At 46.6% G+C, this 23,937-nt stretch overlaps 2 protein-coding genes across 2 annotated transcripts in view; one reads left to right on the forward strand and one right to left on the reverse strand.

Annotated features, from left to right (window-relative positions):
* Positions 1-1,703: 1,703 nt before the first annotated feature.
* Positions 1,704-14,718, reverse strand: Ndufa8 (NADH:ubiquinone oxidoreductase subunit A8). The gene is made up of 4 exons (NM_026703.3): positions 14,572-14,718; positions 9,730-9,893; positions 5,092-5,257; positions 1,704-2,021 (listed from the first exon to the last, which is right to left on the reverse strand). The coding sequence occupies exons 1-4, from the start codon at positions 14,620-14,622 to the stop codon at positions 1,884-1,886; spliced, it is 519 nt and encodes a 172-aa protein (NP_080979.1). The 5' UTR covers positions 14,623-14,718; the 3' UTR covers positions 1,704-1,883.
* Positions 14,719-14,852: 134 nt separating this feature from the next.
* Morn5 (MORN repeat containing 5) overlaps positions 14,853-23,937 on the forward strand; it is a 30,237-nt gene continuing 21,152 nt past the window's right edge. The window contains exons 1-4 of the mRNA NM_029309.2: positions 14,853-14,955; positions 18,317-18,464; positions 20,341-20,452; positions 22,399-22,530. Coding sequence (NP_083585.1) covers positions 14,909-14,955; positions 18,317-18,464; positions 20,341-20,452; positions 22,399-22,530 — 439 coding nt within the window. The 5' untranslated portion in view covers positions 14,853-14,908. The remainder of the gene's footprint in view (positions 14,956-18,316; positions 18,465-20,340; positions 20,453-22,398; positions 22,531-23,937) is intronic.

The following is a 23,937-nucleotide window of genomic DNA, read 5'->3' on the forward strand; positions in this document are numbered from 1 at the left end:
ATACCCTGTCAGGCAACACCACAGACCAATGAAACCATTCTGGGTGGGGAGGGAATCCCAGATATCAGATATGGATTACTAATGGTTTTAATGGATAGATATGCTCATTAGAACCAGAAAACCTTTCCCGTGTACCCTGTATGTACTTCTCAAGTGGGGAGGAGCCCTCTCCACCTCTTCCTAAGCATGTTCTTTCAACTATGAGATGGGCTAGCTGACATTTCTTTTCCTTATACATTTTATTTTAAATCATGTGTATACCACATCTGCGTGCGCGCCCAGAGTCTGGAGGTCTTGGATCGTCTTAGGTGTCACAGATGGTTGTGAAGCACCTGAAGCAGGTGCTGGAAACCCGAGTCCTTTGGTAAGGCAATGCATTCTCTCTCCATTCAACGATATCCCTTACAAATAGCTCTGACCACAAAGGAGTGGACTCGTGGTAATCACTCGGCATAGTGCAAGTGCTAGCTGGGTAAGCACTATGAGTTATTTAAGACAGACCCAGCTTCCTCTGGGAGGGAACTGAGGAAGTAAAATGTGGCAGGCAGCACGCCATATACCTGTCAATCTGTGACCATGACCAACTTCAGGTACTGCAGCTGGCTCCCAATTACTTGGCTACCAAGATGTTAACAGACTTCGCCTCAGCTTTTTTAAAACCTAAAGGGCTTACTCAAGAGTTGAAAGTCTAAGACAGATACTAGCAAGGATCTTGTGTGGACCAAGTATGAACTTCACTGCAAATGCTCTCAGTGGTGGGGTGAGCAGTATGGCCAACCATTAGTCTTTTCCCTTGAACTGGCCTCAGATCCTTTAGACAGCAGCCCCTGCCCCTTAAAGCCTCGCTCCCTCCAAATGCACTGAAGGCGACACTTGTCCAAATCTCTTCTTCTCACAGTTCTGCAGAGAAGCTCAAAGCCCAGTAGGCTCAGATGACTTACACAGTCTTATGTGGCAATGTAACGCCACAATCAGAACGAGCAGTGACTCAGCCAGCTGTAAAGGAAATGGCCAAGTGGATGAGAGGGAACTAGATGGGGTGAAGGGACTTGGGGGAACAGTGCTTTGAACCAAGGAGCTTTATAAACACCGGGGCTCTAACCTGCCCAGGAGGTAGATAAGCTTGTACCCTTTGGTTTGTCCTCAAACTCAACCTCTCACAGGAGGTTAAAGAACACACCCAAGGTTGGAACTGACACTCAGACCTCCAACTTCCTGGCTTTGGAGCTGGGAGTTCAGCCTCCCCCTCCCCCTCGTCTATCAGGAAAAACATCTGGGTTATAACACCCGGACGATGGGCTATGGAGGGGAAACGGTGGAAGTGAGGTTCTTTAAGGAGCTTTAAGAAACACTGCCTAAGGCCCAGCTAGCAGCCCCTCCCGAGCCTGAGTCACAGGCTCAGACCTTTCGTTGCTCTATCTTGAACATTTCTCTAGAATGACTTTTAGTGAAATCTATAAGCTTGGATTGCTGGAGGAGAAAAGAGACCTGAGGCTTTGCACTGTATGCCAAACACCCTGAAATGCTGCTTCAGGTAGAAAAGCCTCCTTCATTCATTTTTCCATATGGGAATGTGGGTCTCCTGCCACAGTGGCTGGTCCTCCACAGGACAAAGCAAGTGGGACAGTCAGGGGCACAAGAAAGAACAAGGGGAAGTCATCTTTAAAGGCTAAAAGGTTACATAGAGCATAATAAAACACAACTGTTTCCTTTAAAATTTTTAATGGACAGGAAATGTATAGAATAACTGCCAAGTCACATAAATTAACTTTTTTGTTAATGTCTGTGATCCAGGAAAGAACACGAGATCGGCACGGGTGTTTTCGTCGTCTGTTGTCTGGGCGCATGACCGAGGTGACCAAGTGTGGACCGTCAACCCATCTCTACACGGTCCAGAAAAAAAAGCGGGTGCCGTGCTTGGCGGGTTTCAGATCCCCTTCAATCACAGGGTTGGGCTCTGGCCTTGCTCTTGAGTGATAAGGATTCTCTGGCAAAGGACGATCTGTTTTCACTTTGGTGACCTGGGAAGGGCGAAGAAGAGAGTCAGGGTTCAAAGAGACTCTTGAACAGTAGTAACCCTGAGACTGCTGGGGGTCCCCTCTCTGCTCCTGCTGCCTCAACCATTCCTCAGCTTCAAAGCTCGGGAAGATATATCTAGCTATATTGAATCAGAGTCAACATCTAAAAGCAGACTTTCTGACCCTCTATATGGTAGGACAATATATCCTCAGCAGAGACAAGATATCCTCTGGGACTCACTCACTGGTTAGTGAGCAAGATGGAGGAGCTATCAATCAAGACCCGGCTACCCTGCTGCCTGCTGCCCAATGACAACAGAGAAGGGTGGACCCTGCACAAATCACTCACAGTGAAGGCTGGGGCCTAGACTATTTCTGAAGAGAACTGGGAGCCAGCTGGGACGATTAAGGGGAAGACAGAGAGAGCAGAGACAAAGAAGACAGAGGGAAGGTCCAGAGAAGTCAACACAGAGCAGGCTGTATACTGACCAAACCCTGCTGTTATCAGCACTGATGCTGAGATGCTGAGCCTGCTGTCTGCTCACTCTTCCCAGCTCCCACCAGGAGATTCCACAGATGCTCACTAAGGCTACCTTGCTAGGACACAATGTCAGATCCGTGCTTATAAATGCCACATGCAGCTAGGGAACAGGGCTGGGTGATACACTATGCAATGCTATGCAAAGGTGCTTCAATTTAACCTGATGGCAACAGGTGCCACTGTTACAGGGAAGCAACCAATCACTACATGCAGGCTAGAAGGCAGGGAAACCAGGCCGGATAGCTGGAACAGAAGAACTCAGAGCTGAGTCCGTGGGCCAACGTAGATGGTAGGTTCCAAACTGCAGCTGAGAGGAAGATGCCACCCCAATGGCCGGCCACCAGAATCTCCAGTGGGAAGCCATCACAAGTTGTTTTGTAATTTTTTAATTTTCTGTATTTTGGGGACCAGACTCGGGGCCTTGTACATGCTAGGTAAATGCTGTGCCGCTCCGCATTACCTCTAGTTCAGAAATTATCCTTTGGAAGTTAAGGAAGCAGCAGATCCTTCTAAGTGGGCCACAGTCACTAAGCATTTTCTGGCTTTTACTCTAATGGGACCAACTCTAGCTATCTGTATGCATGAGAGGCTAGGTCTGTCTGTCTCTGTGCCCAGATCTCTCAGGTACACAGTTACTATAACCCTTTGTGTGCAGGTTACAGCCAGCTCACAGGAGGCTGACTAACTGGCCAGAGCCCAAGGTCTGAGTGCAGGTCTCTGTCTCCTGCTGTAACTGGAAGTCACTCAGGGTTCCTGTTGCTTGACAGAGTAGTTCCAAATGCTTCACTCAAGGTATTTATAAAATCAATCTAGAAAACTGTCATTCTTTGCTTCTAAGAAATGTTCTTGAACATAAAGTAAGCAGGGACCCTGAACAACTGACTGCGGGGAGAAGAAAGCGACATGCTCTTGTGTGGTGCACTCCAAAAGAGAAAGGACAGGAGCACCCCAGGGCCACTCCTAAGGGAAGGCCTAGGACTGCCTACTTGATGAAGCGGCCATGTGTAAAATGGGGTTCCCAGGATGAACTAGGAGGTCCCTGATCACTTCTCTGTGGTTGCTGAGTGGGAGCAGGAGTTAACTCTGCCTAGGAAGGGTGAGATATCAGCGGGAGAGGCAAGTAGGCCACACAGAATCAGAGAATGAAACATAGGTTAGGCCTCTCTCTGCTCTCTTTCTAGAAGGAGACTGAACAATGGGTGGAGTACAATCAAAATTGATAAAACATGTCAAGAAATACACATTTGAGGCAACTAATATGGAAACCTGGGGGAAGGGGTAAAAAAATGTCCATATAAAAAGACTCAAGAATAAATACTGCTTTGATAGCCTGACTTACGCTTCCCCTGTGGTGAGAAGAAACAAGAAAAGGCAGTTTTATTGGTTAAGTGTGTAAGTCCTATTACTTTCAACTTTGGTTGGCTACTATTTAAAGTAATTTTTTTAGTTTTAGCAAAAGAATGTCTGAAGTAAAAAAAAGAAAAAAAACGTGTCAGATTGAAAAACAAAGCTATGCTACCACTCTATTGGTGACAACTGTTCATGGGCGCTAGCCCCAAAGGGAAGGGAACAGAGCTGAACAGCCTGTGTGCCTGGTGCTATGCAGGCTCACACAGGCTCTCGGGCACAGCTCTTCCAGGACAGCCCTCGGCTTGCAGACAGGGCTGGATGGAAGTGGGATAGTTGAGATTCCACAGGAGCCCGTGGAGCAAGGTTCAGAGCGACTGTGTCTACCCAGCTTGCCCTTCCTGAGCTACAGCAGCAGGAGCTGTCAGGCCAGTGTGGGTCGAGCTTCTTTGGCTGCGTGCTGACAAAGAGCTACATAGCAAGGCACTCAGCTCAGGGAGGTGGGCGTCCCTACAGGTCTTTAAAGTTTAAATGAAGCCTTTTCCTTTCCCACACAGTTCATCCTTTCAGTGAAGATAGAGCTTTGGCTCTAAATTCTTCAATTTCACAGGATGAACTATCTTCAAAGGCCCACGTAGATGCATCCCTCCCAGAAACGTGCAGCTCAGCAAGAACTCTCCAGGAAGGCAACACTGGATGAAGGTGGGGTGGGGCAGGCTTAGGAGAATCAACACTTAGATGCTACTGTGCTAAGGGCACAGTCACAAAGAGCACAGTGTACAGACACCAGTACAGGCCTCCTCTACAACTTCAACCCAGAGCAGAGCCATCACCAAAATAACCCACACAGGAAAGGGAGGGCAGGCTCGACACCCTGAACAGGGGCTTTTATATTCTTGGTGTTTCAGGAGTCTGACACACCCTGACCCTACGACCTCAGTGAATCACCTGATGGGACCTCACTGACATGTTATGCAACTCTACTCTCTATTAGCTAGTGAACCCAAAGCAGATGAATACCTGTTAGAACATGCCAAGTCCTCCTTTGTCTGGTGAATAGGGACAACTCACACTCTCTCTAGCCTCAGAGGGACCCCTTTCAGACAACCTTCTGCCTTGGTCATAGCCTGTCCCCTCTGTCCAACCCCAGCTCCAGACCAGAGCAAGGCCCAGCAGAAACCTTACCTTAGACAACTGCCCCAGGTCCGGCCTCACCCAGCCCAGTTTGTCCAGCACACACTGGTCAAACTTTGCCTGCTGCTGGCGGCAGTGACGAAACAGCTGCATGTTGGAGTAATCAAGGCAAGTCCAGTACTCTGTGAAAGGCTCCGCACAGTGACTCTTTATCTGCCTGGAAAGGAGGGTTGGAGGTTAGGGATAGCTCCTCACAAAACAGAGATAGCCACAGGCAGAGATGTCAAACGACCATTCTTAGGTCACACACCCCCTTCCAGTGAAAGTGACAACAAATGCTGAGACTGTGGCGAAGGAGCCCTCCCCCTGCTGAGATGTAAACCAGTGTAATCGCGGCAAAAGTGAGTGTACAGGATCTCAAAAGCCTAAAACCAGAACCCCGGCTGACCCATCTGCACCACTCCCAGGCTGCACCCAAAGGACTCTATGGCATACCGCAGAGACCACATCACTGTGTCTACGGCTGTTTGTTCACAAAAGCAAGGAAATAGAATCACCCTAGATCGCCATCAACAGAATACTGGATAATGAGACTGTGGCACATGTACACAATGGAATTTTCACTCAGATTTTATTATTTTTGGTTTGTCATTAGAGTCTGTGTAGACCTGCCTGTCCTGGAACTCCCTGTGTACACCAGGCTAGCCTTGAACTCAAGAGATCTGCCTGCTGAGATTAAAGGTGTGTGCCACCATTCTTGGCTTACTTAGCATTTAAGAAATACGAAGTTTGCAGAAAAATAGAACTGGAAAGTGTCGTATTAAACAAGGTAGCACTGTCTGATACAAACTGCTGGCCCTCTGTCATATCTCATGTGAATTCAGACTTTTAATGCATGTATGTTTGTACGGTATTGCGTTGGCACAGGAGGATAGCAGGTCATAATGTATGCATAAAAAGTAAAGGTCTGGAAGAGTGGATGCAGACTAGGACAAGAGACCACGAGAAGGGATCAAGGGATGTGTTGGGTTACAAAGGGGCACGTATGACATGGACACATAAAGGCTGACACTGGAGTGGACACACAGGAGAGGCAGGATCATAAAGACCAAAAGAAAAACAACAAAAACAAATTTCGTTTTAAAATTGTTATAATGAAACCTAACTTTCTATATAAAGTTTGTAATTAAAAAAAAAAAAAAAAAGAAAGATTTCTGAGGAACAAGCCTCTTTTTTTACCCAGCAAAAATAAAAAGATTATGGCCTAAGACATTGTCATTTTACTCAAGAGAACTCACCTGGAGCCTGCGTCTTCCTGACAACTCAGCTTAGCAAACCCAGCAAAAAGGGAAGTTGTCAGAGCCTGGCAAGCTGACAAGAGGCCAGAGGTGACAGACCCTCAGAAGTGAACACATTAACCAGCTGGAAGACACTCCTGGGGCCCACACTCCAGAGCTCTGGGTTAGTTCACTACTGTACTGGCCAGAAACAGAGTCCTCTCTATGCAGAAGAGCTGGGTGCTGCTAGGAAGCTGGGCAGCAAAGAACTCACTCTGGACTATCAAAAGCAGCTGGAGGAAGCTGGGGAGACAGCTAGTGGTTAAAGCACTGGCCACACAAGTCACAGGGCTGGGATAGGGATCCAAGTTGCCCTGGCAGCCCACTGTAATCCCATCCTCTGAAGGAGGGGACAGGAAATCCTAAAGCAAGCTGGCCAGTGACACTAGCCATGCTGCTAAGTCAAAGACCCTGTCTCAAAGAATAAAGATTCCTGGTATGAACCTCAAGCTTCTGTATGAATGTGGACACAAGTACACTCACTTGTTCACACAGGCACACAAAGAAAACACACAGCTAAGGAGACTAGGTGTGGGGCACAGGACTATAATCCCAGCGTGTGGAAGGTAGAAGACAAGGAGTTCAAGCCTTAGCTACAAAGTGAATTTGAGGCCAGCCTGGGCTACAGATAGAAATTCAAGGAAGAGTACCACTATTTTATATACCCCACCCGAAGCCCCTAGCTGAGGACCGAACCCAGGGCCTTATACTTGCTAGACAAGCACAAAACAGCACAGTTTTATGTAAAAGCCATATTGGAGGCAGTGGAAAAAATTCAAAATATCTTTCTGCCAATGGACTAAAGACTGAACATGCTTCCTGCCTTATTCTAGAACCTGAGGACCTTCTACACATGGCCCTTCTTTAAAAGGTCTCAGGCTGACTTTCAGAGAGTCTAAGCTCATAGCAAAAGCCTACTTTCCATGCCTGCCTTGCTGTCACAAGAGTTTCCATCCTAGGACTTATCAATGTGACCCAGCACCTTGTGTCACCTGCACACCCCTCTACCGTGTACTCTGCTCGCCATGCCTGCAGACTCTGATCTAATGCTTGGCTCCAGCCCCAAGGGCTTCCACCCTTGGGGAGTGGGGGCTTAGGACCAAGGAGTTCTCATTTCCCACCTAAAGCACTCTACTTCTGCATCTCAGGAAAATGCTTTGCCAATATTCTCTTAGAAAATCATTTTTATCCCTGCAAATAAAGATATATTCAACCTTGCTAGCAATCAAATCGACATAAATTCAAGCAGCACGAAACACCATCCCCTATCTATTAAATATTTAAATCCTAGGCATACCATCAGTACTGAGGGCAGGATAAGTTGATCCAAACAAAACAAAACAAACAAACAAACAAACAAACAAGAAACCACCACAGTGTCTGACCCTCTACAGCTGCATCGTGGCATGTGAGATGGCTTGGCAGTTAGGAACATTTGTGTCTCTTGCCAAGGAATGGATTCGGTTCCCATCATCCACAGGGCAGTTCACAACTGTCTGTAACTCCAGTTTTAGGGGATCTGATGCCCTTTCTGACCCTGCCCCCAGCACTAGGCATGCACGAACATGATGCATAGACATATCATCAGTCAAAACACCCACACATAGTGAGAAACATTTTTAATCATTAATTTTTTAAAAAAATATATATAGCAATAAAAATTCAGAAGCCAAAACTAATGACCAAGGCCATAAACAGATACACACACACACACACACACACACACACAAAATGTATACCGAGGAATTAATTACATGGTAAAAAGCTAGATGTAGTGGCATACAACTTTAATCCCAGCACTTGGGAGACAGAGGCAGGCAGATGTCTTTGAGTTCAAGGCCACCCTGATCTACATAGCAAAGTCCGGGCCAGCCAGGCTACCTTGGAAACCCTGCCTCATTCATTCATAAATAAATAAATAAAATAGAAAGAAATAAGAAAACAAAGACCGAACAGTGGAGATGTATGTTCACTGTCACAAGAGTGAACACTACAGTAATGGATTACTATATAGTTAATAAAAATATAGTTCCAAAGAATTTGTTCAATAATTTCAAGTGGAAATCAGTTAAAAAATATGCACACTATAATTATAATCACAAAAGTTTCTTTGCATGTAGAGCAAAGGCAAGAAAGAAGAAAGGCAGCTATTAGCTGCTATTGGTTCCTCCCTCTAATGCCAATGTAGTGGCATCTATGGGCTGTGGCAGCCTACAGTCAGTCCCATTCTTTAGTGACATCCCCCTGCTCGTCCTTTGAGAAACAACCCCTCCCTGCCTGGCAGTGATGCCGCTTGGATGCAGCGAAGACTACATCTCACTGCAGGCCTGATCAATCAGAGTACTTATCTCCCAAGGCTCAAACACTTATGTTTAAAGTCCATGGACAGTATAATCGGCTCCAGAGTAATCGGCTATGTGGGGACTCTGCCTACAGCCATGGGGCAGTAATATTCTCAGGGTTTGCAATAAGGCATGCAGCTTAAAGTGGCTCCTGGCCATTTAGGCTACAGCAAAGGGAAAGACTATATAAAAGTAAGGTCAACAGGGAAATGCTGAGCCAAGAGTCTGTGCAGAGAAGAGGAAGAAGGAATCACATAGTTCTGCCATCATTTAGACCCTTGAATCCAGCCCTACCTGACACCATCACTAATTCTGGACTTCAGTTAACGCTGAGTTGAGTTCTGCCCTTTTGATTATAACAGAGGTCTAAAACCATTTTTCTGAGGCTGATGGGGTGGTGCACACTGTAGGTCCGGCACTTGTGAGCTGAAGCAGAGCTGTGGTTCCAGGCCTGCACAGTGAGTTCTAGGCTGGCTGAATCAAACCAAACACTTTTTGAGACAGCATCTCATGGAGCCCAAACTGGCTTCAAACTCCCTGTGCCTAGCCATGGCTGCCCTTGCTGAGCCTCTTGTCTCCGCCACCTGAGCACCAGGATCACAAGACCTGTTACAATTACCCCATGTCCCATCAACACTGGGCAGCTAATTACACACCTGGGCTTATACTTAAGCAGTGAGCACAGTGGCCCAACTGAAAACCAGACTCAATGCTTTCTTAATCGTCACGACCGTCCACTGTCTGTCAACAAGCTCTGGGCTGAGACAGCTGTACACACCTTTCCAAAATATCTACTGCAATACTGCAGAGGACAGACACCATCCGCAGCTGAAAACTGACATTCGTGGAGGTTACTGAACTTGGTCTATCTGATTTCAAAACCTGCACACTTATAATTCTACTTAATTAGCCGGAAGTCACTTCCTCATTTTAGAATATGCATTTAGAATATTTCAGGATACCTTGATGTTAACTCATGCAAGCACTGCCTTCAGGCGACTGACTCTTACCTGAAGAAGTTCAGCGCACAGCCGTTGACCAGCTTGCCCTCCTTCAGGCAGCGCCTTGGGTCCTTCTCTTCCCAGCGGCACAGCATAAACTCCTTATTGGTTTTATCGCACTGAGCCCCATAGTGATGGGCGGCAGCTTTAAGCACAGCTGAGCTGACTTTCACCTGGGAAAGCAAGGTGAGAGGCAGTCACACACTAAGGCCACACGCAGAGGCTCTCCTCAGACAGTGAGACGTGGGTTGTTAGGATTCTTTACAACTGAGTGCTTAACTATCACAGCTCTCCCATGTGTCTTCCAGAAACATCCCCCTTTCCTCTTAGAGATGAAGACAGAGAGCCTACAGAGTTTTGCTTAAAACAAGTGTCATGTTGCTAACGCTCCTCTCCAGGAATGAAATGAATCACACAAGGCCACCTGAAACTCCAGGAGGCTAGGGAATCACAGAGTCAGGAAGGCTGGAGGAGTTCATAACCTGGCAAATTACTACTAAGAATAAGGTCCTAGAATCTGCCCATAGTGATGCTACCTCAGCACTGTGACCATGTCAGACTCCCTTGCTCACCGTCCAGCACTTTGAGAAGCATCACAGAGCAGTTGTAGGTAGCTGGACCACAAGGAACTGCAGAGTCCAGGGCCCAGCTCCCTGCTCTACAGTCTAAGTCTATGCCAAAGCAACAATGTTTCAATTACCAGAAAGGGACAGAGCACTCTGATATCTGGGAGAACTCATCTTTAGTCTCACTCATTCTGGCTACTCTGTTTCTCTTCTAATGTTTCTATCTTTCTGCTCTAGTACAGACTGCAGGTGGACACCGATGACCAGCTCTGCCACTGGCAACTTCTTTAAAAGGCAGGATGGGGTATTTACTGCTGGCATCTGGGCATGGGCTGTCTGACAGTCCTGTTTAGGGTGCATCTTTCTGATCTAGTATGCTTTTTCTTTGCAATTGCTGTTTTCTCCACTAGGGAACTTTCAGATTCCTGACCAACCGAGAAAGGTAACAGAGAACATTAGCAGGTTTGTTAAAACCCAGCCTGTCAGACTACCATACATCAACACACTACTGAACTGGACTTTTAAAAAATGGAGAACTTTAACATGAGAAAAGTCTGTAGTCTTATTTTTATGCACTTCATACCCATTAAGTTACTAAGAAGACAAATGCTGGGGAAAGGAGAGATCCACCCTATAGCAGTGGTTCTCAACCTTCCCAATGCCGCAACCCTTTAATATAATTCCTCACGCATCATCTTCATCCTGAGATGGATCTTCATTGCTACCTCATAACTGTAATGTTGCTACTGTTGTGAATTGTAACATAAAATCTGTGTTTTCTGATGGTCCTAGGCGACCCCTGTGAAAAGGTCAGTTCACCCCTAAAAGGGTTGCAAACCACAGGTTGAGAACTGCTGCCCTACAGGAAGACAACAAGGTCCAGGACTGCCAACCCACACTGTACTGTTGCGGGTGTCAATGCAAAGTACACTTACATACAAAAGAAATCTGCCATGAAAACTCTTAATAAATTTATACCCCAAATCTGTAAATCTGTATATTTAGGTTTGATACATATTTGTTTATATTTTATTACCTACAGCCAGCTGGGAAAACAGAAGGTAGTTAACCTTTTTGTTTTGTTTCTGGTTTTTGGAGACACTCTCAAGTAGCCCAGGCTGGCTTTGAACTATGTAGGTCAGTCAAGCTGGCCTCTATTCTCAAACCTCCTGAGCTGGAGTTACAAGCATGTGGTGCAAATCTTGCTTCACATTTTTGTTTAATTCTAACTGAGTTTTCAGTGGTTTAGAGTGCTGGCTGCTCTTCCAGAGGGCCTGGGTGCAATTCTCAGCACCTACATGGTGACTCACAACCATCTGGGACTTCAGTTCCATGGGATCTGATGCCTTCTTCCGGCTCACATGGGAACCAGGCATAAACGTGGGCACACGCATACTCATACACATAAAATAAATAAATCTAAAAATAATTTTACAAATAAAAAAACTGAGCACCGTTTTACTTGTTTGCCAAATGCCTCAAAAATATCCTTAAGTGGCTGATCTGGTTACTCAAATCCTCAAGATGGCAGCCCTCCAAAGCTTGTAGCATTAGTTGCTTTATTTCGCTACATAAATGGCAACCTTATAAAAACAAAGGTATATTCATGTTGTCACAGGGAAACAGAGATGAGACACAATCACTGAGCCAATTCCTAAACAGCAAATAGACAGATTCACTTGGGACACGACAGCCATCCATCAGAATTGTGGCTCTCCCCGGGACTTTGGCGTAACATCACTATCACCGAGGGAGCAGAGAACTTGAGGTGTAACCGTGTCCTCTTGCCTGCTTCCTCATAACTGAGGAAGCCCAGCAGTCCCCTCTCAAATTTACCCAGCATCCTCTGTCTCCAGAACACAGAACTTCAGCATCCTTCCTCATTAGCTCGTCCACAGCTGCTCTGCAGTGCCGCCTTCCATAGACAGCAAGTGTGTGACTGAGCCAGACAAAGCCAGTACTGCCCTTGCTCCCAAAAGTCACTTCCGTACCACTTGTCATAGAACTTAGCTTGTGGCAGGCCTGCGTCCTTATTTATGTAAAATGGGGCATGATGTACATATGTCCTAGGACCTCCTGAGGGTCCAATGAACTCATCTATGGAACAGAATGTGTCTGACACATAAAAGGCGCATCAGTACTGGCTGTTGATTAGTTTTTACTCTAAATTATCAACACACCCGAGGAATTTTTAACCCAAAGCTTCTGGATGGTTTTTCCCTGGGGATGTGACGTGACTCCTTGGTCAATGAAGTCCAAGGTAGATTTTACCTGCTCCCCAAAGCGGCTGCTGCTCTTGGCCTCACTGGGTCTGTCATGTTGCAAACCTGACCCCGATTCTTCAGCCTTTTTTGCCTGTGTTAGGAGTCCACTGCAAGTAGGACTCGCTCCAGATGGAGGTTCTTATCTTTTGCCTCTGTGAAGCACAGCTACAAGTTGCCAGGGTTATTCTGTAATGGCCACTGAGCTAGTCTTCCTGCTTTACCTGCTGTCAGTCTAGTCTCTGTCAAGCTGCTGAAGTGACCTCTGAAACGACAATTCTTATTTCACGCTGCTGGGACAATTCTTATTTCACGCTGCTGGTACGACAACTCAGAAGCCAGCCCCCAGAAAGAGTCATGCTTAGGTACAGAGTAAAACCTGAGCTTCCTATCTGCTGTTCAAGGCTTTCTGAGCCCAAACTGTCCTCCACCCTTCTCACCAGACTTCATACAGGGGCCTGTGCTGCTCTCTCGATGCAACTCAATTCACTACATTCGGGATCCCCTTTCAGGCCCCTGACTCCCCCACAACTTCATCTTTGTACCAGCCTTCAAATGCCATGTTTTACATTAAGCCTAATGTGGCTAGTCTACCCATCTTATATTCTCATAGAGAACTGTACAGCCAGAGTCATCTCACTTTGAGCAAAACCCCTTGTCCACAAGTGCTGAAAGCTACTCAAAATGACCAAGCCAAAGAAAGGGCTAGACATCAGCTCCAACATCAAATCTGCTTGCCCGCCTTTCATGTGTTAGTACTAATCATGTGTTTTAACTTTTACTACTCTGGTTATTTACATAATTATATATACCAATTGTGCAAACTTTAAAGAGAAATTTATTAGGATGCTTTTGCATGAAATGTTTGCTAAGCCAAATTAAACATCTAACAAAATATGTCAACTCATGTTTGACCAGTTACACGGTGGGATAAGAATAAAAGACTGGCTGATAGGAAAATCCTTTCTCTCGCCTCTAAGTCAATTTCATATAAATATGCTAACAATTTCTTCATCTGAGGAAAATACCAAGTTGCCATCCTCACAGGTTTGTGAGAGCCTACGTGAAGTCGTATAGGAGAACATTCAACACAGTGCCTGCCATGACAACACAGCCATCTTTTCCCTCTGTCTCACAGTATAAAGTCCAAACTGTTCCCGCCTCGTCAGTGACTTCTCTAGAGGCTTAGCACCGCTAATCTAACAGTAGGCTGACATCAGACAGCTCTCAGCTTCCTCGACAACACGGTTCTACAAGTCCTTCCTCACTCTGTTGCACTTTGGCTGAAAGATTTAACAGGCTGGGTTTCAGAAAAGATCTGGGTTCCTGTTACAAGTCTTCCATACACTGTCTATGTGACCTTGGGCAAATCGCTTCTACTCTTGGGGCCTATTTCTGGTCTACAAGGGAAACCAGTTATACCCTACCTTACTTTGTGTTCCAATTAGCAGCCCGGCCTTTAGAAATGGAGTGATCATGTTTGTGATAGTTACAATAGCACACCACTTTTACTTCACGTTTCACAGAGCCATGCACTGTGCTGTACAGCCTCTTTATCTGTCTCTTTATAAAACTATAAACTATAAGAGCTGGGCACTGTCTCTTACTTCCCATTGCACGTGCACATAACAAATACTTAAATGTCTCTCGAAGAAGTAAATGCTTTACTTGTGTCCCATTACCAAAACACCCTGGCCCATGCCAGACTCACTGTCCAACACGTACTGTGTGCTGCCGCGGCACCCAGGCCTGCTCTGCACCGAGATTTTGACAGACTTGGAAGGGGAAGGTGAGCACCAAGAGGAGGCAGGCTCGCCTCACCGGGAGGGAGAGCAAGGGGCTAGGTGATGCTAATGGAAAGTATCACCCGATTCACAAGAAGAGAGGCCGGTCGCAGTGCGCACAGGAATGGCTGGAGCCAAGGCGAGATGTGACCATGCAGGTCGCAGAGGCCGGAACCGTGCCTGGGCCCGCCTGAAAGCTGCAATCCCAGGCTTCCCGCCTGCCCTCAGGAAGAGCCTCACCTCCTCCACTTTCAGCTCTTCCAGAGTTGGCAGCTCCACTATCCCCGGCATGACGGCGGTAGCCGCGACCCTGACCAGGTGCCCTCGGCCGTGTCGCCCGTCTCCTTCAAGTCCCCTTTGGCTGGCCAAGACTGCCCGGTACCATCTGCGCATGCGTCTCCAGCGACGCGCAAGCGCACTGCTCTAGGGCCGCTGGAGGAGGCGAAGCGTAAGCCATTCCAGGAAGTCTAGCGGTCCCGAGGGGCGGGGCTTCATCTGGTCTCCGCCCACATCTCCTGGTTGTCATAGTGACGCCAAGACAGCTGAAGTTGGTGTCTGTTAGACACTAGCTGTTAACATGCAGTACACCGGGAGCCAGTATTTCGGGGAATACATAAACGGGAGGTAAGCCCCCATTCGTCCATGTCTCCACTTTCAGGCTAGTGAAAGACAACTGTTTTTAAGCCTCCGCCAAGGACCCTCAGCCAAATGCTTTCAAAAACTTGTTCAACTATAGTGCTCAAGCACAGATACCTAATAAGTCGCATAGGTAGGATTCACTCATTCATTCTTTCATTCATTCATTCGTGTGTGTGTGTGTGTGTGTGTGTGTACGAGCGCGTGCGCGTATCCCCTGCACCCATGACCATCTGTAACCAAAGTTCCTCTTCTGGCTTCTGTAGGCACCAGGCATGCACATGGTACACATTATATACATGAGAGCAAAACATACACATTAAAAAATAAATATTTAAAAAATTATGCAGGCAAAGAAAACTAGAAAATGGTATTCAGAGCTGGAGAGATGGCTCAGCAGTTAAGAGCACTGACTGCTCTCCCACAGGTCCTGAGTTCAAATCCCAGCAACCACATGGTGGCTCACAACCATCTGTAATGAGATCTGATACCCTCTTCTGGGATATCTGAAGACAACTACAGTGTACTTAGATATAATAAATTAATAAATATTAAAGAAAAAGAAAAGAAAGTGCTATTCGGCAAATACTGATTTTTCTCTGTGTCCAGATTTTGAATTTGACCCTGGTCAGAATCCCTGCAAACACAGTGGGACGGTTAAGCGTAACACAGTTATGACAAGTAATCAAGGTCAGCCCTGTGGTCAAGAGAGGCAGACCACATGTGAGATGGTCACTTTGCCTTGCCAGCAGCTCTGGATGAAGAAAGCAGAAAATTTTTTAGAGCTGGAGAGGCCGATGCTGGGGGGGTGGGTAATGGACAGATAAGCGATAGTTGTTTGGGCTATAAAGCACTTCATGGGGCTGTAGAGATGCAGAGATGAAGGAGGATCTGTATGCACAGGCTAGAGGAACTGCAGGGTGTTTTGAGGAAGCAGGAGTAGTGGTCTAGCCAAGCACAGGGACAGATTCTTAGAGAGAGTGGCAGTAATATATATAATGGGATGCTGTCCACATCTTCAGTCAGCTTTGCAAGGGAGATGGTATTATCTCAGCTTCAAGGTTAAAGGGTAAAAGGGAGCCTTAAAGGACTCAAGACCCTTGTCTAACCCTTTGGAAAGTGGCAAAGATGCTTGGGTGTGCAATGCCTTTCATGACAGTGAGACAGTTCAGGCTGATCTTGCAAATAAATGGTGGAACTTAACAAAACAACCCAGCTAAGTGAGGGAGTCGAGAATTTCTACCCAGCTTTGTGTCTAAACCATATCATTTCTTTTCATGAGGCAAAAGTTCCTACAGCGAAAGTTTTGACAGGTGGAGGTGAAGGATTGGGCTTGGGCACAGAGATTGAAAAACCCACACACATCTTGATTTTAGGTTTGTTTTGATTTGTGTAAGAGCCCTGGCTATCCTGGAATTCGCTCTATAGACCAAGTTAGCCTTGAACTCAGTTATCTACCTGCCTCTTCCTCCCAAGTGCTGGGATTAAAGGTGTGTGCCACCACTGTCCATTGGCTGTCCTTCATATGTAGAATAAATTAAAACCTAATCTTTGGTTATATAGACTCCCCATTGCTGATGGGAATATAAAATTGGACAAGTACTTTGGAAAAGCTTGGCAGTTTCTTAAAAGTAAGATAGCCATTTCATTTCTAGTTATTAACATGATAAATGAAAATCTATGCACACACAGAGGTGTGCTTGTGAGTACTCCTTCTAGCTTTATATAATGGAAACTGTAATGACTGAAAACTAGAATCAAGCAAGACATTCACCAACATGTGAGAGGACAAACAAGTGTGGTATATCCATTCACTGGAATAGTATACATCAAGGAAAATGTTGGTTCACATAACAGTAACATGAGTAGATCTTAAAGGAATTATATTAAATGAAAGGAATCAGAAATGTCCAGCAAAAAAAGGAGTATATATGATACTTTTTATATTAAATTATGGGAAATCAATTCATGAAAATTGGTCAGTTTTTGCCTAGGGATGAGGAATGGGGGGAACAAACAAAAAAGATTAAAGAGAGTAAGCATAAACTGTGGTGGTGGATATATTAATCATATTGACCATGAGGGTGGTTTCCAGGATTTTTTGTCAAAATGTATGAACTGTACACTTTAAGTATGTGTATGTGCATGTCAACTATGCTTCAAAATCTGTTTTTAGCCACATTTTAAAATCCATGATTTGCATGTACCATATCTAAATATAAAAAATGGAAAACATGGTATAATAGCTTATACCTATAATCCCAGCGTTGGAGAGGCTGAGGCAGGAGGACCGCCACAGGCTCAAGGCCAGTCTGAGCTACATGAGTTCCAGGTCAGCATGGGCTAGAGACTGAGTCCCTGTCTCTCTCTATTCTGAAACACTGCAGAGTTGAGTTCAGTGAGAATACAGGGAATGAATTAAGACCTCCCACGTTTTATAGCAGCCACTACTGTGCATCACCCATACACACCCACAGTGATTCCCATTTGCCAAGTGAGAAAAGATAAGGCACAGAAGGATTTGTGTAGCACACCCAAACTAACATTTGACAGAACAAGGAATTTCTAAAAACCTGACCACTGTGACTTAATTGGCAAGGCTGGGCTGGTCATAACAGACTCGGGAGACACAGAATCGGCTGCCTGGGCTGCTGGTATTTTCACAGTATTAACTTTGTAGCTTTGATGCTAGCGAGGAGGTATTTCAGTGGACAGTATAAACTCTAGTACAGCCTTCAGGGAGGGTAGGATGACAGACCAAAAGTTGTCCCATCTTTTTTTTTTTTAAATGATTTTATTTATTTATTTGATATATATGATGAGTACACTGTAGCTATCTTCAGACACACCAGAAGAGGGCATCGGATCCCATTACGGATGGTTGTGAGCCACCATGTGGTTGCTGGGGATTGAACTCAGGACCTCTGGAAGAGCAGTCAGTGCTCATAACCGCTGAGCCATCTCTCCAGCCAACCCCCCCCCCATTCTTTTTTTTTTTTTTTTAGATTTGTTTATTTTATGTAGATAAGTACACTGTAGCTGTCTTCAGACACACCAGAAGGGGACATCAGATCCCATTAGAGATGCTTATAAGCAACCACATGGTTGCTGAGGATTGAACTCAGGACCTCTGAAAGAGCAGTCAGTGCTCTTAATCACTGAGCCATCTCTCCAGCCCCAGGCTGTCCCATCTTAAACAACATCTTTTTGAGATTTTGATGAAAAGAAAGCACCACAAAAGCTCTGACAGAATACTGAGGAGCGATGCATCTGAGGATGGAGAGAGTGAACATCTCTCTGTGTCCCCCAGCTGCCACGCAGAGCCCAGTGACTTCCCATGTTCTTACAGGATGGAGGGCAGTGCCGAGTACATCCTCCCTACTGACACGAGATACATCGGGGAGATGAAGGACGGCATGTTCCACGGAGAAGGAACCCTGTTCTTCCCCAGTGGGAGCCGATTCGACGCCATCTGGAAGAAGGGATTGGTGGTGAAGGTGACAAGCTGGGGCTTGAAGGAGGTCCCCAGGCAGAAAGAGGCCCTGCTATAGCCCCTTCCCCTCCCTGCCTGGTGCTTACCATTTCCCATGTTTCATTCTGCCCAATCTTTGTCCAATGACTCTACGTCTTTAAAGTTCATGCTCCTCATTCTTAAACTAGGGGCAGTCATCTTGGCTATCAAGGGCTGCCACAATGGGTTACCCCCACCCCATCTTAAATTAGCATCTTAAATCAGCTTCTATTCACCATCTTATGGTTCTGAGGACTGGAAGTCTAAACAGGGCCAGCAGGCAGACTCCAGGCAGGGAATCTGTTTCCTCACATTTTTTTCCTAACTCCTAGAAGCTGCCTGCATGCCTTGGCTCATGACCAGGAATCACTCCAATCTCTGCTTACGGCACCACATTGCTTCTCCTCCTCCCAGCTCCTGCCATCTCGTCCTCTCTCCTGTCTACCTTTCTCCTGTAAGGACCCTCACATTGGATGATTCTAGAAAAGTTCTTTTTTTTTTTTTTTCAATTATGCACGGTAACACATTCACAAGTTCCAGCAGATGTGGGCACCTTTTGAGGGTAGGGTGAGATGGCATAGCTCAGCCTACCACAGTGGCGCTGAGGGTAAATTAGGGGAAAGGGATGTGTTCGCAGCCATTTCCTAGCCCAGTATCAACTCTTACTATCACCACCTCTATCAGATCATCTAACCCCAAGGTTCTGATCATGAGGTTTGTGAGCCATGAGTAGAACTTGGGGTGAGTGGAACCCCCTGACTTACAGAAAAGCCTCTGGATATAAAACTATGGTTTTTCTATGGGAAATGATCTGTACTCTCATGAGTCTCCCTGAGAGTGTGCTGGGCCTGACTCATGACCTAAAAAAAGGTTAAGAGATGCTTCTTTTATAGCTTGGGGAATCGAAGCCTCAGGAAAGGGATGTGACTGGCCCAAGGTCACACAGTGAACAAATAGTACTGTGGGAATTTCCACCCATGTTTCCTGATGCCTCGGCTGGTACAGTTCTCATATCCTGAGACTCCTTTAGCATTGAAGCAACAAGAACAGAATGCACATGTCTGAACAACAGCTATGATAATAAGAGAAAAACAACAGCCTGTGTAAGTGCTCCTTCTGTGTGTGTTAGAGTACTCATGGAAGAGCACCGACAGATATATGGAAAGAGATGATGAGAGTTTGGCTCATGAGATAATGAAAGCTGCATTCTCTGCAAGGTGGAGACCCAGAGAAAGCTAGAACTATAGTTCTTGTCCAAACTGAAAGGCTGAGACCCTAGAGAAGAGGTGGAGCGAGCCCCAGGCAGAGGCCAGGTGTACTGATGTCCAAAGCCAGAAGGAAACAGGTATCCCAGTATGATTGAGAGCACAGTGGTCCCTTCTCTGCCCCATGTTCTGCTCAGGCCCTTAGCAGATCAGACAGAGTGGTCTCTGTAGTCAGACCACTGACTCAAATGCTAATCTCTTTGGGACACACACACACACACACACACACACACACACGAACGTCTCCCAGCTAAGCTTAGCATGTACCTATCTCACCAAATTTCCAGCTACCCCTTTTAGAGGGACACTGCCACCATCCTAATTCTATAAATGGAAAAACCTGAGAGCCAAGAGAGTAGGTTCCCTGCTCAGCCCCATGCAGGGTCGCCATGCTTTTGGATTCAAGCACAGGGTTCAGTGCTATGTCTCTAACTCCCCTAATCCACACAACCAAGACCACGGTGACAACTGTGGCTTCTTTCCTGTTGGCTGCGAGAAGCCAACTATTCCCTTGGTAACAAGCAAAAAAAAAAAAAAAAAAAAAAAAAGACTTTGGCTCTGGCTTCTTCTGATGCCCATGTGCTTCTTTTCTCCCAGGGCAAGTATACCTTCAATGATGGGCTGCAGTATGAGGACAAACACTGGCACTACTGTGACAGCTATGACCGGAGGTTCTACACCGAGATCTGCTATGGCCTGAAGCCCTCAGGTAGCATACCTACACAGAGAAGGAGAGCAAGGGTGCTAGAGACAAGTGCCTGGTCCCCACTGAAACTTCTCCAGGAGACGATGGATGCAGTAGACCCAGAGAGCCGCAGAAGCCAGTCCTCACACCTCAGGCCCACTAGCTGATCAGAACAATGAGACCAAGGGACTCCATCTCTCTGTGCCTTCCCCTACTAAATCATGGCAGTGGTTTTCTGCCTTAGGAGTCCATCAGCAATAAGAGAGTTTGCACCTACAACAGTGCTCTGCATGGATGTCAGGTGCATGGCACATGACAGATGTCATGCTAAAAATATGTAAGCATTATAGCAAGAGAGAGTGGGAATGGAGGGGGGAGACTTGGTAGAACCTGTCCTCTGTGGGCTGTGTTCTGGCCGTGGGTCCCTCTCGTCCCTGTCTTGTCTCTTTGATTTTTCAAAGAGTCCCCACTGGTCCCCACTGAAACTTCTCAAGAAGATGGATGCAGTAGACCCAGAGAGCCACAGAAGCCAGTCCTTACACCTCAGGCCCACTAGCTGATCAGGACAATGAGACCAAGGGATTCCATCTCTCTGTGCCTTCCCCTACTAAATCATGGCAGTGGTTTTCTGCCTTAGGAGTCCATCAGCAATAAGAGAAAGGTGCCCTTTCTGATCACTCTCCCCCTGCTGTGCATCACAGAGTAGAAAATTGAGATGGTTAAAGGGTGACCTTGACTTCTGCATGTATATCTAAGATGGCAACCGGTCTGAGGTCTGAGCCACAGAATGGCTTCAAAGCCCCTGGCATAGAAAGACATTCAGTAATCATTGCCAATGCACATGCGGTTTGGCTAGAGTCGGGGTCAAGTGTATAATTAGAGAACATTGGGGAGTTTGCTCTTGCAGGATGCAGACCTGTAAACACAGCATGGGGGGGGAGCATGTGGCGTTCAGTTTGCTGCTCAGAGAAAGGGAAATTCAGGACTTCAGATGAAAAGAACATGAGAGAGCCGGGCGTGGTGGTGCACACCTTTAATCCCAGCACTCAGGAGGCAGAGGCAGGCGGATTTCTGAGTTTGAGGCCAGCCTGGTCTACAGAGTGAGTTCCAGGACAGCCAGGGCTATACAGAGAAACCCTGTCTCGAAAAATGAAAGAAAGAAAGAAAGAAAGAAAGAAAGAAAGAAAGAAAGAAAGAAAGAAAGAAAGAAAGAAAGAGAGAAAATGAGAAATTCCAGCATCCCCCTTTACTCCAGCCATGACATTACAAGACCTGAAACGTCTGTATGATTTTCTTTCCCTCTGGGGGTCCCACACCCCTGGCTTAGAAATCAGGCTCAGACCCATTCCTTCCTTGCTGTGTCACTTAACACCCAGAGCCAGGCTGCTTCCTAGCTAGCTGGCATTGGGCCTGTTACTCGGCCTCTGATGTGAGCTCTCTTCTCTGTAAGATGAGCTGCTCTGGGGATTAACTGAGACAGAAGGAGCCAGATGTCTAGCACACAAGAAAAAAATGAGAGGTACCACTGTGGCATTTGGGAGAAAGTCCAGATGTCAGGGTCTGCTTACCCTTTCCTAGAGCCCTCCATCATCGAGGTTCCTCTCCCAGGTTTCCTGAGCATAGCCAAGGGTTCACACTTGTGGCCTTTGCCCACATGGTGGGCACTCCTCTCTTAAATCTACTCCCTCCATCAGGGTTTTTCTGACTTCAGAACTTCATCATGGTGGCTCAAGAAATGGATGAGGATGAGGTCAGAGAAGGCAGGAGTCCAGTTCCCAAGGCCCTGTGCACAGCCCCTTTCCAAAAGTTCCCTGGGACCATTCCTGCTGACTTTGCTCCTGGCCCTGCAAAAGGAGCATTTGGTCCCACAGTGGTGCCAGCCACATGAACATCAGCCTGCGGTGACATCTGAGTAATGGGTTTGCAAGTGGCCTTGCTGATGTACTAATTGTCTTTTGTGCCTCCTTAAGGTATCTCTCAGCTCACCAACATGGACCCACCCAGAAGAATTCCCCTGGGCTACTATGACTGTGGAGATGGCTTCTATAACCCCACGACCAGGGTCATCAAGGATTACCGGAACCGCTTTCTGAGAAATGCTGGTAGGTGTGTGCTGACATCTCAGACACTCTTTATCTTTACCTGTAGGGATGGCTGCACAAGTGTGTGCACGTGAGTCTGCATCTATTTAAAAAAAGAGAGAAGTGTGGGCTATCTGATGTCTCCAGAATTCAAAGCTGGTAAGCCTGTGTACGGCCACAGAGTAAGACCAAAGGTATTCATAGTTTCACTGTGATAGCACTGGAGTCTCTGCTGAGAGATTAAAGGGCAGTCTTTGGTATCCATCCCTTCATCTAGCGTTAGTTGACTCCTATTGTGTTCTAGACGCCATGCTTAGTGCTTAGTACAGCAAAGAGAAGCTAGACCCTGGCCCCTTTCTGCTGCAGCTGATATCTGATGGGCAGCAGAGAGGACTACAAACAGTTGCTAGCATCCTGAAGCAGGCCATCAAAGAAAGGCATGGCCCTGGAAGTGAAGGGTTGGGACACCATGAAGGGGTGGCTTAGAGTCCCAAGTTCAGAACCAAGGTGCCAGAGGTTTTAAGGACATAGCATCTTAGGTGGCACCTAGCAATTGACCTTGGACATGAGGAGAAACATGTCAAACAGAGGGGGAAGCACAGGCCTGGCCAGAGAGGAGTGGTTCCTTGTAGTCCAGGGAGGCTGGCTGCCGCCAGCTAGCTGGCAGATGCAGAAGTTCATTTTAGTGAGAGATCCCAAGGCCAATCAGACTTCACAGTGACTTGACTCCCAAGAGACAATGGACAAGACTGTGGGTGTTTCTATAATTCATGGGGTCACTAACTCCCAGGAGACAATGGACAGGAGCATGGGTGTTCCTATAATGCATGGGACACAGTTGTTTTTCTGGAGTCATAGATCCATCAAGGTAACAACAGCTGTAGACCTCAGAGACCTGTCCACACATGTACAGTCACACGCATGTATAGTCATACACACACACACACAGAGTGACAGAGAGACAGAAGGAACAGACACAGAGAGTAACAGACAGAAAGAACAGACACACAAAGAGAGAGAGAGTAACAGAAAGAAAGACAGACAGACAGAAACAGAGACAGAGCGAGAGTGAGACCTGCATATGCTATTAAGGGATTTGCTGTTTCTGAGGAGAAGCCTCTCTGTGGTGAGGAAGTACCAAGTTGAGCAATGGCTCCACGCAGTGGATAGCATCTCCTTCCCTCAGAGACTTCAGTGAGGATGCCATCGGAGTGTGGTCTGTAGGGCTGCCATGAGAGCAGACAGACAGAGCAGACAGAGGAACTGTGTGGTGGTCCCAAGGCTTGGATCCAGAACTGCTCTGAAAGGAGCATGCTGAATAATTAGACCCGGGGCTCAGGCCTGTGTTTCCCCCGTGAAGCTGTGAACACTGTGCCTCGGGACCAGGTGAGCCTCAGAAAGCCATCCCAGCCAGTGCTAAGCAGAGCA

The sequence above is a fragment of the Mus musculus genome, chromosome 2, assembly GCF_000001635.26.
Source record: "Mus musculus strain C57BL/6J chromosome 2, GRCm38.p6 C57BL/6J".
Taxonomy (NCBI): Eukaryota; Metazoa; Chordata; class Mammalia; order Rodentia; family Muridae; genus Mus; species Mus musculus.

What these genes read in the sequence shown, in the direction of transcription:
- Ndufa8 (NM_026703.3), bottom strand. Translation starts at nt 14,622, where the DNA reads ATGCCGGGGATAGTGGAGCTGCCAACTCTGGAAGAGCTGAAAGTGGAG. An exon ending in AAGAGCTGAAAGTGGAGGAG is followed by an intron (nt 9,894 to 14,571) that starts GTGAGGCTCTTC and finishes TTGCTTTCCCAG; the next exon opens with GTGAAAGTCAGCTCAGCTGT. An exon ending in ACCTGGGGCAGTTGTCTAAG is followed by an intron (nt 2,022 to 5,091) that starts GTAAGGTTTCTG and finishes CGCCCTTCCCAG; the next exon opens with GTCACCAAAGTGAAAACAGA.